This window comes from Mastigoproctus giganteus, chromosome 10 (assembly GCF_048544385.1).
Source record: "Mastigoproctus giganteus isolate SK-2022 chromosome 10, ASM4854438v1, whole genome shotgun sequence".
In the NCBI taxonomy this organism is placed as follows: Eukaryota; Metazoa; Arthropoda; class Arachnida; order Uropygi; family Thelyphonidae; genus Mastigoproctus; species Mastigoproctus giganteus.
The window spans coordinates 16530742-16544572 of record NC_143584.1 but is presented as its reverse complement, the minus strand read 5'-3'; the positions used below and the strand labels follow the sequence as shown (position 1 = coordinate 16544572).

The following is a 13831-nucleotide window of genomic DNA, read 5'->3' as shown; positions in this document are numbered from 1 at the left end:
ATGGCTCAGTTAATATATGAATATGATTAATGTGGACTAAAAAAAAATAACAGAATGGTACCCAAGAGGAGCTAAAAGAAAACCTGGAAATGTCAGACTTAGTATTAGTGTTAGATTACTCTAGAGTCAGGATCTCAGGCTTGGAATTCTCCCCCTCCCACTACGTGTTAGCAGTAGAATTATTTGAATAAATTAGTTGCAGCTCACTGCAATTAATTTATTCAAATAATTTTATAAAACTATTTATAACAGAATATAAAAAAATGTATATTCTGTTAGTGGTTCTTAAAATTCAACCTGTATAGTGCATAAAATAATTGTTTTGTAATTCTTTTTAAAACAAGTAATTTGTAATGCTCACCTCTTGTTTTCTGATTTCAGAGTACAACCTCCCATGTTAGCCATAGGAAGTGATGACTCTAATCCATCTTCTGGTGATAAAGTTATGATCTATGAATGTAATGAAAACACTAGGCGATGGCATCGAGTTGAAACTGTACCAGTAAGTGATCCTGTTCATGATATAGCATTTGCACCCAATGTAGGCAGATCATACCACCTCCTGGCTGTTGCATCTAAAGATGTGCAGATTATCATGTTCAAGCCAGTCCAGTAAGCATTGCCCTTTTTCCTGCTGTTAGTGCTTAAAGTTTTATATGTATTTTACTATTTTTTAAAATTAATAAATACAAGAGCAGCAAGGCTCAATATGTTCTACACTATAAATCAATTAACAAGTGAATGAGAGGAATTACTTCAATAATGAATTTTAAAGAATAACTTAAATGTATTCTTACACCCGAAGGAAAAAAAATTGATGATCCAACATACTTGGTATCAATGGTTTAACAGCTTCAAACCTGGCCCCAAAATTCATTAAACCACCAACCAATACCTACGAGTGAAAGAAGATATTAGCATCAATAAGAAAATATTTTTTTTCTTCGGGTTTAAGAATACATTTAAGTTATTTTTTTAAATTCATTTGGATAATAGAGAGTATCTGCATCCAAGCATTCTACAAGTAATTTATTGAGGTAATTCTTCTCATTCGCATGTTAATTAAATTCTTTTTTAAATTTTAATTTGTGCGGAAATTGTAAAGCTTTCATTTAGTTAAGATGAAATAGCAAGATTTTTAATATTTTAGAGATCAACAAGCATCAGGAGTTCAGGGAAGTCTTCCCAAGTTTGAAATGAGACATGCTGCTCAATTTGACCATCATAATTCTCAGGTAGTAATTTATTCCAGTAGTATATGTTATATATATAGTGATTTCGTTAACCTATTCAGGAATGCATACATGTGAGGTATTATTAAAAATTTTGGGGACTGAATTAATATTTAGGAAATTATGAAGCTTACACTTTATTCGGATCAATCTCTTTCAAAATAGTTTCCTTGACATGGTATACAATGGTTGCAACACTTCTACAACTTCTAAAAACATTTCGGTTAGGCTTCTTTTAAATTGTTAATAGTTCCTTTTGCATTCTGAATAATTTCCTCAGTCATTAAAAATTTGCGACTTTTCAATTGGGGGAGCTTTAAAATTGGGAAACAGAAAATTGCAGATAGCTAAATCCAGTGAGTATGGCAGATGGGTGACCACAATGATGGAATGCTTTGCAAGAAATTCTTGAATGGAAGCATTGAGTGTGCAGGGTGTTGCCATGATGCAAATGCCCTTAAGCCCACTTTTCTGGCTGTTTTATTTGAATGGTATTGTGCAATCATTGTAGAACTGTTTTTTAGCATTTCTGGTTCAGTGTTTGACCATGTGGGACAAATTCATAAACAGTGCCCTTTGATTCAAAACGTGTGATAAGTGTGATCTTCACATATGATTGAGATTGTCTTGCTCTTTTTGGGTTTTGGAGAAGACAGTTTTCCCTTGAGAGGACTGAGCATTGTTTCCAGGTCATAGCCATACATCCACAATTCATCACCATTAATGATGGAAGAAACAGAGTGATCTTCACCAACAGCACCATGTTGGCAAAGATCCTGACATTCAAAGGCTAGCTGCTCTTTAACATTATCAGTGAAAATGCAAGACCAACTTGACTTAGATGCATTGCATTTCCAAACCTTGTGCTAAAATTGATACATCCAATAAGAAATACCAGTTTTGCTAGCAACTTTGTGGATAGTTAAACATCGATCATTCTGATCAGATCATGAGTAACTGAATCGTTTATTTTTGAAGTTCAAGGGTGGTCATAGCAAAAATTATCGCTGATGGACAAGCAGCCTTCTCTGAACTTTGAAAAACCACCGAAACGTCTTCTGATGACATGTAACATCTCCTTTAAAGCTATTTTTAACATTTCATGGGTTTCTTTGCACTCTTCATCGTCTTCACTAATTTGAAACAAAATTTGATGCAAATTTTCTGTTCAGGAAAATCACTCATTTTAAAAGTGTTGAAATACATAAAGCACATTCTATTCAATGGGTGCTAATTCAGACTGATTGCAGATAAATGGGTGATTCGTATGTTACTATACTATGTCTAGGTGGATTACTAAAACATATTGTGACAAGTCACGAATTGCTATGCCACAATTTCAAGATACAAAGCCAGTTCCCAGATTTTTTTAATCATACATCTTATATTTATATTTTTCATGTGTGGGTTCACAGGAGTGCATACATTTCATTTTTAAAAGTTTCAGCTGTTCTTCAAATAACTTGTCCAGTTAGTCTCTTTGTGTAAAAATCTTCCAGTGGGTGTTGCCATCTCTTGTGTTTCTGAGTAATGGTAGGTACAGTTTGTAAAATTAAAAATGAGTAACCATGATTTTTATTTTTTTTACCAGGTTAAAAAAAAACAGAAAATTAAATTCTTATTTGGTTTTTGGTTTGGCAGTGAAATAAAAATAAGAATAAAGTAATATTTAAATGCACTTATATACAAAGTTTTCATATTTTCTCAATTCCTTGATGAAACTTTTACTTCTTTTACTCCTGCCATTAGTATACACACAAATATACTTGTACCCATTTTTAGTAATCCTAAGACAGCCTGTGTATTCACTTATTCCATGACATCTGCGAAAGGCCTTGAAATCTCTGCCATCTTGCTTTTCAGGATGCTGCATGTTCCAGTAGAAGAGTGCAAGGAGCCTTACCCCTCTGTCTACAACTTCTGTTAGTCTGTTTATCCTCCCCCCCCCAACTAGAAGTTTTCCAGCCCACCTAACACTGCCTAGATAGTGTTAGCAAGTATTAATGCACTTCTTCTGTTTAAGTGTATTCCATCCCTGTAAAAACTATCTCTCCTGTTAATAAGCACAGACCACCCTGAGAAAAGTTTTATTCCATGAACCTTGCACAGTCTCTCCAGGGCTAAATTGATTGACAAGGCTCCCATCACATACTCCCTCCTATTGTGTTAACTCCTCAGATCTTCTACTCTTAATATTAGTACCAACATATACATCAATATTATCTTATGTGTGTGATACTGTTGTATATGATGGACATATCTTTAAAAGATGATAGCTGCTCTACAGTGTCATCACTTTAGCTCATGGCAGACATACCTTAGTCATATTCCACCTTTTTGCACAGTAGATTTTTCTGACAATCAAGTTGTCATCTATAGCTACTTCCTATGAGATACCAAGGCTCTATCTCTGCAATTTTCTTCAAGGACATCAACTCTATTCTTTAAGCACTCATACATGCCTATCAAAAAACTGAATATGCTTAACCTCCTCATGCTATTTGCAACAAACACAGAAACATCCCCTATTGCTGTAACATGTTGTGCTAAAGGTTGCTTCACCAAAAAGAGAACAAGTGACACACACACATAATATAGTCCTGATTTATTGGAGAACTGCCAAGAGAATTTTTCCTCTGAGCCAAAGTTTTCTCATTACTTTGAGCTCTTTGTTTTGCTACTCTAGTTCTCAGGCAAGATTTTAGTCTAAATTTGCAACACAAGAAACCTAAAGATACAAAAGTAAAAAAGCTACACTAATTTGATGGCCGTATAAACTACAGTATTCTAAATTATGTTATGTACTATGTGATACAATTATGTTATTAAATCGTGTTTGTATTGCAGTGAATTTATATTTACGGATCTCATTAAAAAAAAAAATCTTCTAATATTATTTAAACCAGTGTTTCTCAACCTGTGTGCTGCGGAAAATGTAAAAAAATAAATTAATTCAAATAAAAAATTCATTTATTTATACTGCGCCAATCCAAGTTCCTTCCAGCAGTCAATGTGATGTCACATTTAATTCCTAGTACTAGATCTGTTCACCTTTATTCACCTTTTGATTCTTAGTACTAGATCTGTTCACTTTTATTCACCTTTTGGTTCCTAGAAAATTGTAAATTTTCTAGGAACCAAAATAGAAAATTGTTTACCTTTATTCAGCTATACTTATCACTTGAGAGTCTCTCCCAGGCACCCTGCAGTGCATTTTGCAGTTGTATATATGTGTGTAAAGCATAGGATTACGAATTAAGTGAAACTTGTGGTGCACAATGGCCACAGATGCTGATGCGCCAAATAAATCCCCAATCAATCAACCAACCTAAGTGCAACTTGTAAGCAGTATAATAAGAAATTTCCTTTGTGTTTTAAAAATACTTTTTTGTGTTTTGATCTCTAAAACTTCATATTTAGTTAATTTGTATAGAACAGGTGTTTTCAATTAACTGTATTAGTAATTCTAGAAGTAACTTTAAATTTTTAGAAATTATTAACGATGGATAAATATTTAGTGAAAGAAAATCAGAAGAGGCAACTTGATAACAACGAGCTTAGAGAAAATTACAAAAACAAGGACACGTATGTCAAAAAAGAAGAAAACATTGTCGTAAATTATTTGGCAATGGGATTTTCTTATACTGGTGCCCAAGATTGTCCTCAACCTTTATGTGTGGTGTGTGGTTTAAAATTGTTGAATGAATCAATGGTGCTGAGTAAATTGCAGCATCATTTTTCCACAAAACACGAGAATTTATTGTCCATAACTGTGGAGTATTTTAAGACTGCTGGCCTCTACTAGAAAACAAGGTACAGAATTTTATAATATGACTAAAATATCTGATAAAGCACAAGAAGCCAGTTACTTGGTAGCAGAACTTCTCCATTGATTTCTGGTGGCAAAAAAAAAAAAAAAACTCACCTGATTGCAGAAAGTCTGAATTTTACCAGCATGTAGGGTGATCATGAAAAGTATTTTGGGAGAGGAAGCTGAAAAAAAAAAAATAATAATAATGACAGTACCATTTTCGAACAGCTCAATCAGGCAGGGGAATAAAAGAAAGGTCCGATGATATTGAAGAACAAGTTGTTCAACATATTTAATAATTTTGGGCAACTGTTTGCATTGCAAAAAATTCTACAGATATTAGCGGAAATACCCAATTAATAGCATTTGTCAGGTTTATCGAAAACGACACAATTATTAATCTTCTTTTTTTTTTTTTTGTTTTAAAGAACTCACTGAAAGAACAACTGCCCCAGATATTTTCTAAGTAATGGATAATTATTTACAAAAGTGTGGCATATTATGGGAGTCGTCTGTTGGCATTTGTACCAATGGTGCTCATGCGATGACAGGAGCACTAAAAGGATTTGAAAACTTAGTAAAACGACACAATTCAAATATTATTACAACACACTGTTTTATAACCAGACAAGTTCTAGTAGTGAAGACAGTTGTACCCGATTTAAAATTTGTACTTGATCAAGCAGCTAATATGGTCAATTATATCAAAACTAGACCACAAAAAAAAAAAGTATTTCGGAAAATTATGCCAGGAACTGGAGTCTGATCATTTTTCTTTAATGCAAACTGAGGTTTGGTGGCTATTGAAAGGAAATGTACTTATGCATGTTTTTTTTTTTTTTTTTATGTAAACTCCAAACACGAGAGGTATTAGAACCTATAGTACTTACTACTATGCTTGGGTTGGAGGTTGAGAAAACAAAAGAAGATATTTGTTGAGATTGAACTTGAACTTCTGTAGACTAATTTTTAGGAAATACGTATGAAGGAAGGTTGTTCCAGAAAACGGCAGTTGAATGAATAAACGAGGAAGATGAAAAGTTGGGCTGTAAGTGGATGTTGGCTGGTGGTAGCATGTGTTCAGACTGTTTTGAAAGAGAGAGCGGGAATTATAGAAGCCTATTGAGAAGAACAGTGCCCATGGAAGTATCTGTAGAAGAGGCATGCAGCAGAAACAGTACGTCTATGAGACAGCGAGTGGAGAGACTCTATTAGAGAAGAATCATTAATTAACCTAACTGCCTTCTTCTGAATGGAATCAAGAAGCCTGAGAGAGGTTTTGGGGGCACCACCCCAGATGTGGGAACAATATTCCATGGTAGGGCAGATTTGCAATTTATACAGAGTGAGCAGTTTGTTTGGACGAAAAGTAACGCCGAGAGCAAAAGAGAAAACCAAGTTTTTTAGATGCAGAGGAAGCAATATTTGTAATGTGCTTGTGACAAGAGAGATTAGACGTCAGGGTAATCCCCGAGAGACATATATATCATTTTGCCGAGAAATCAGAGTGTCACTAAAGATAAGCATAGGAGCAAAAGAATCCTTTTTGCGAGATATGAGACAAGACTGAGTTTTAGAAGGGTTGAAATCAATTAAGTTGTCTTTGCCCCACTGGAGAATTACCTGGAGATCGGCATTTAAGGAATTGGTAGCAGATTTTCGAGAAGTAGCAGATTTTCGAGAAGTTGAAGCTGATTGAGCAGGACAAGGTTTCTCAAAATGGAAAGTGGAATGCAATGTGCTATCATCGGCAAAACTATGGATAGGATTTCCAGTCAATGGAAGAAGGTCATTAATATACAAGAGGAAAAGAGTGGGGGACACCAGCATTAGTGGAGAAGTTAGAAGACAGAGAGCCATCTACCATCACCCTCAGTGAGCGATCAGAGAGAAAACTGGATAACCAATTACTAAAAACAGTTGGTAAACCATAAGATGGAAGCTTGTTTAGAAGACCTTCATGCCAAACACGATCGAAAGCCTTTGAGATGTCAAGAGCAACTACTTGTTTTTCACCGAACCTTTCCATTGAATTAGTCTATAAATGGGTATCATAAGCCAGAATATCACCAGTGGATCGACACTGACGGAATCCATACTGGCGATCGTTAATCAGATGGAAGGTTTCTAGGTAGTTTAAGTGTTGGCGGTTCATTGATTTCTCCATTACTTTAGAAAGCGTAGAAGTAATTGGAATGGGATGATAATTGGATGGGAGGAATTTGTCACCCTTTTTAGGAACTGGCTGTATGTGAGCAAATTTCCAAGCAGAAGGAAAAACACCTTTGGAATAAGAAGGTGAAAAAAGGTGGCAAAGAATAGGAGTAAGTTCAGGAGCACAGGTTTTGAGAACAAGTGGAGAAATTCCATCAGTACCTGGAGCTTTCTTAGCATCAAGATTCATCAAAATCCTTCTGACATCCTTTTGATGGAAGACCACAGGAGGCATTGAATGGATCGTGTTGGGAATGATGGGAGGTGTTTTACCAAGATCATTAATACATGAGTTGGAAGAAAAATGGGATGCTAGCAGGTCAGCTTTATCCTTGGCTGAAGTGACAACAGAACCATCTGGTTTGGACTGAGGTGGGAGCAGAGATGGGCAAAAGTTGCGGCCAATAACTTTGGCAAGAGACCAGAATGCTCGGCTACCATTAGGGCAAGAAGCAAGTTTTCTATTCATAGCCTGCTCAAACTCTAGTTTGGACTGATTAATAACTGCTTTACAATTGTTGCGAGCTTTGGTGTAGGCAGAAAATGAAACTGAAGAATTAGAAACAAGCCAGTTACAATATGCAACGTTGTTCTCTTGAACAGCCGTAGCACATTTATTGGAAAACCAAGGTTTAGATAAAGGATGAGATTTTAAAGTGTAGTATGTGGAATAAAGGATTCTATTTCTACAAGAATAATTTCACTGACATGATCTGAGCAAACGTTGACATCAGAGGTTTTGAAACAGTAATCCGACCAAGGAAAAGAAGAAAAGAAATCTTGCAGGTCATCCCATTTTGCATTCTTGTAATGCCAAACAACACGAGGTTGGGAATAGCCATGAGATAAAGGCTCCATTGGAGAACAGACAGTCACTGTTGTGATCTGAAGTGCCTAAAGGACCTCTCACTTCGACCGTGTACTTAGAAGGGTTGTTTGTGAGAAAAAGATCAAGCATGTTGGCTGTACGAGTAGGATTGTCCGGTATTCTTGTAGGTAAATGAACAATCTGTGCAAGATCATTAGTAATTGCAAAAGCCTCAGCATCTCGACCAGCTGGGTCGGTGTGACTAGAAAACGGAAGCCAGCTGGAGTTGTGAACATTAAAATCACCAAGAAAAATTACCTCACTGTTAGTAAAGTTGGACTGGAGAAAGTTGAGTTGCAAAGAGAGGAAGTTAAAGAGCTCCAAGTGATTAGTGGAGTTGGGAGAACGGTAGAGACAACATATGAATTTGACACACTGAAGTAGAGAGATTTTAAGCTAGAGAAGATCAAAGAGAGGAGATTCCAAATTGTCAAGTCTCTGGCAGGGAATATCGGAACGGCCATATGCACAAGTACCACCTTTGAGGAATCGTACAGCGAATAGTTTGGGCATCTGAGATGAGCAGTAGTTGAATCAACCGATAACTGAGATTCTGTCAGAAAAAGTACATGGTTTGGCAGACTGCAAGTGGAAATGGACATTGGTGAGATTAGAATTGAGACCACGTATATTTGTGAAATGAATTATGAATATGAACGAGTTGTGTGAGGAAATGCTCATATTTTTTTTCACTGAAGCAGTCAGAATTTTTTGATTATTTGAGTGATGAAATTTGTTGCTGTAAATTAGCTTTTCGTGCAGATTTATTCACGCAGCTAAATAAATTAAATATCAATATACAAAGCTCAGAGGAAAATTTACTCACTTCTACTGATAAATTGTTTGCCTTTAAAGAAAAGTTGATTATATGGAAAAAATATGTAAATGAAAAAAAAAATTTAGAAATGTTTCTCTTCACTGCCCAAACAAGTTCTACTAAAATAATTAATTATATAATAATGGTGTAGATGCACTATAGTTTACCCATAAATTTGTACTACGTATGTAGTGTGAAAGGCATTGTTTTAATTGTATCTCATATTGTGGGTGCCTTCACAACGAGATAGCTGGTATTGCACTACTTCAAATAAATTGTCCCTTGAGGTTGTCACAGACATTCTCTCAGATATGCCAGACAAGCTGTACTTGCTACCTGGGAGTCTAAAACGCTGATGGAACTGAAATTCGGGTGACACTCAAGTCAAGTGGACCAAATTTCGGCGAAGTCCGGACGGTCTGTGACAGCCAAACCCTCTGCTTGCACCTTCAGGATGGTGGGACTGTTAGTAATCCTGGGTATAACCTCCATGCACAAGTATGGTGTATAACCACCCAGGTGTGAACCAACGTAAGCAGGGGTCAAGATGTGGCGCCCACACCACATGGAGGAACGCCGCCCCTCTATGTTACCAGGCAGTAATAGGTGGTAGATGACTCTCATCAACCGGTGAAATACCACCACTTTGCTTATTGGAGGCTTGAAGTGGTGGAACCCATGTTTAGTTTCTAGAGCTAAGTTCCGGTCAACTCTTCCAGTATGATTGATGACTTTTGAGGTTATGATGAACATCATGGCGAGATCCAATATTCCTTACATTTCGAGGGTACAACTTTAAAATGGTGTTCGCAGGCTGGCCGTTAGTTAGTACACCGGACCGACCCAATTGGTAACTCTCTAGGAGGCTTCCGGATCAGCTAGTGTATAATGTTTCTACCTCTACTCTGCCAGATAGTGACTGGAGGGAATCCGAGTTCTTCTCTAATACGGGGAGCATTGTCGAGGGCACGTTATGTCAAGGATCTGGGTATATTCTTACCATGTGTGCGCCATGTCCAAAAATTTCATTACTTCATACAGCATGTCTTACCCACTTTTTCTTACTATTGAATACACCATGAATTGTCAAACTAATAGAATAAGCTTATCTGCAAAAAAATCTAAACCTCCCAAGCACTTCCTAATTCATTTCACAAATATACATGGTCTCAATTCTAATCTAACTATGTCCATTTCCACTTTCAGTCTATCAAACCCCATGTACTTTTTATGCAGAATCTCAGTTATCGGTTGATTCAACTACTGCTCATCTCAGATGCCCAAATTATTCACGGTATGATTCCTTTCATCTCAAAGGTGGTAATTGTGCATATGTCCGTTCTGATATTCCTTGTCAGAGACTTGGCAATTTGAAATCTCCTCATTTTGATATTCTTTGGCTTAAAATCTCTCTACCTCATTGTGTCAAATTCATATGTTGTCTCTACCGTTCTCCCAACTCCACCAATCACTTGGAGCTCTTTGGCTTCCTCTCTTTGCAACTTGATTTTCTGCAGTCGAACTTTCCTAACAATGAGGTAATTTTCCTTGGTGATTTTAATGTTCACAACTCCAGCTGGCTTCCGTTTTCTAGTCACACCACCCAGCTGGTCGAGATGCTGAGGCTTTTTGCAATTACTAATGACCTTGCACAGATTGTTCATTTACCTACAAGAATACCGGACAATCCTAATCATACAGCCAATACGCTTGATCTTTTTCTCACAAACAACCCTTCTAAGTAAATGGTCGAACTGAGAGGTCCTTTAGGCACTTCAGATCACAACTTGGTGATTGTCTCTTCTCCAATGGAACCTTTATCTCATGGCTATTCCGAACCTCGTGTTGGGAATAGCCATTTGGCATTACAAGAATGCAAAATGGGATGACCTGCGACATGTCTTTTCTTCTTTTCCTTGGTCGGATTACTGTTTCAAAACTTCTGATGTCAACGTTTGCTCAGATCATGTCAGTGAAATTATTCTTGCAGGAATGGAATCCTTTATCCCACACTCCACTTTAAAATCTCGTCCTTTATCTAAACCTTGGTTTTCCAATAAATGTGCTGCTAAGGCTATTCAAGAGAAGAATGTTGAATATCGTAATTCGCTTGTTTCTAATTCTTCAGTTTCATTTTCTGCGTACACCAAAGCTCGCAACAATTGGAAAGCAGTTATTAATCAGTCCAAACTAGAGTTTGAGCAGGCTATGAATAGAAAACTTGCTTCTTGCCCTAATGGTAGCCGAGCATTCTGGTCTCTTGCCAAAGTTATTGGCCGCAACTTTTGCCCATCTCTGCTCCCACCTCAGTCCAAACCAGATGGTTCTGTTGTCACTTCAGCCAAGGATAAAGCTGACCTGCTAGCATCCCATTTTTCTTCCAACTCATGTATTAATGATCTTGGTAAAACACCTCCCACCATTCCCAACACGATCCATTCAGTGCCTCCTGTGGTCTTCCGTCAAAAGGATGTCAGAAGGATTTGGACGAATCTTGATGCTAAGAAAGCTCCAGGTCCCGATGGTATTTCTCGACTTGTTCTCAAAACCTGTGCTCCTGAACTTACTCCTATTCTTTGCCACCTTTTTCACTTTGTTATTCCAAAGGTGTTTTTCTTTCTGTTTGGAAATTTGCTCATATCCAGCCAGTTCCTAAAAAGGATGACAAATCTCTCCCATCCAATTATTGTCCCATTGCAATTACTTCTACTCTTTCTAAAGTAATGGAGAAATCAGTTATCCGCCAACTCTTAAACTACCTAGAAACCGTCTGATCAACGATCGCCAGTATGGATTCCGTCAGTGTCGATCCACTGGTGATATTCTGGCTTATGTTACCCATTTATGGACTAATTCAATGGAAAGGTTCAGTGAAACACAAGTAGTTGCTCTTGACATCTCAAAGGCTTTCGATCGTGTTTGGCATGAAGGTCTTCTAAACAGGCTTCCATCTTATGGTTTACCAACTGTTTTTAGTAATTGGTTATCCAGTTTTCTCTCTGATCGCTCACTGAGGGTGATGGTAGATGGCTCTCTGTCTTCTAACTTCTCCACTAATGCTGGTGTCCCCCAAGGTTCAGTTCTTTCCCCCACTCTTTTCCTCTTGTATATTAATGACCTTCTTCCGTTGACTGGAAATCCTATCCATAGTTTTGCCGATCATAGCACATTGCATTCCACTTTCCATTTTGAGAAACCTTGTCCTGCTCAATCAGCTTCAACTTCTCTAAAATCTGCTACCATTTCCTTAAATGCCGATCTCCAGGTAATTCTCCAGTAGGGCAAAGACAACTTAGTTGATTTCAACCCTTCTAAAACTCAGTCTTGTCTCATATCTCGCAAAAAGGATTCTTTTGCTCCTATGCTTATCTTTAGTGACACTCTGATTTCTCGGCAAAATGATATATATGTCTCTCGGGGATTACCCTGACGTCTAATCTCTCTTGTCACAAGCACATTACAAATATTGCTTCCTCTGCATCTAAAAAACTTGGTTTTCTCTTTTGCTCTCAGCGTTACTTTTCTTCCAAATAGCTGCTCACTCTGTATAAATTGCAAATCCGCCCTGCCATGGAATATTGTTTCCACATCTGGGGTGGTGCCCCCAAAACCTCTCTCAGGCTTCTTGATTCCATTCAGAAGAATGATTCCATTCAGGCAGTTAGGTTAATTAATGATTCATCTCTAATAGAGTCTCTCCACTCGCTGTCTCATAGATGTACTGTTTCTGCTGCATGCCTTTTCTACAGATACTTCCAAGGGCACTGTTCTTCTGAATTTGCTTCTGTTATTCCCGCTCTCTCTTTCAAAACAGTCCGAACACGTGCCGCCGCCAGCCAACATACAATTACTGTCCAACTTCAAACTCACAGAACCAACTTTTCATCTTCCTCGTTTATTCATTCAACTGCCGTTTTCTGGAACAACCTTCCTTCATACGTATTTCCTGAAAGTTACAGTCTACAGAAGTTCAAGTCCAATGTCAACAAATATCTTCTTTCGTCTTCTCAACCTCCAACCGAAGCACTGTACTAAGTACTATAGGTTCTAATACCTCTCGTGTTTGGGGTTTACATAAAAAAAAAGAAAACGCTTCTCTAGTAAAGAAGACTACTGTTATTTATTTTCAGTGGATACCACCACCCAGACGATCATTTAAAAGCTCTTTGGCTTCATTGTTAGTGAGTGTGCATGTACCCTGGTAATGCAACATGCCATCACAGTTGTGAAGTTATTTCCGCAGTATGGGAGATGCCAAATGGTGTATAAATAATAATCTATTAAAAGATGAACTGCACAAGGCATAATTTCTTATGGATTTGGTAATTAACTATATAATAAAGGTGTAGATACACCATAGTTTACTCATAAATTTGAACTACGTACGTAATGTGAAAGGCATCGTTTTAATTGTATCTCATATTGTGGGTGGCGGTATCCATTGAAAATAAATAGCAGTACTCTTCTCTACTAGAGAAGCGTTATTTGAAGTAGTGCAATACCAGCTATTTGGTTGTGAAGGCACCCACAATATAAGATACAATTAAAATGATGCCTTCTACACTACTGATGGAATTCAAATTTATGGGTAAACTATGGTGTTTCTACACCATTATTATATAGCTAATTACCAAACCAATTGGAAATTATGCCTTGTGCATTTCATCTTTTGATACATTATTATTTATACACCATTTGGCATCTCTAATATTGTGGAAATAACTTCAACTGTGATGGCATGTTGCATTACCAGGGTACCTGCCCACTCATTGATGATGAAGCCAAATAGTTTTGAAACAGTCATCTGGGTGGTGGTATCCATTTAAAATAAATAACAGTAGTCTTCTCTACTAGAGAAGCATTATTTATTTGAAGTAGTGCAGTACCAA

General features: G+C 37.2%; 1 protein-coding gene across 1 annotated transcript in view; it reads left to right on the top strand.

Moving 5' to 3' along the window:
• Nucleotides 1-13831, top strand: part of Nup44A (nuclear pore complex protein Nup44A) — an 83516-nt gene that overhangs the window by 49584 nt on the left and 20101 nt on the right. The window contains exons 6-7 of the mRNA XM_090383897.1: nucleotides 382-612; nucleotides 1151-1235. Of these exons, the coding sequence (XP_090240023.1) occupies nucleotides 382-612; nucleotides 1151-1235 (316 nt within the window). The remainder of the gene's footprint in view (nucleotides 1-381; nucleotides 613-1150; nucleotides 1236-13831) is intronic.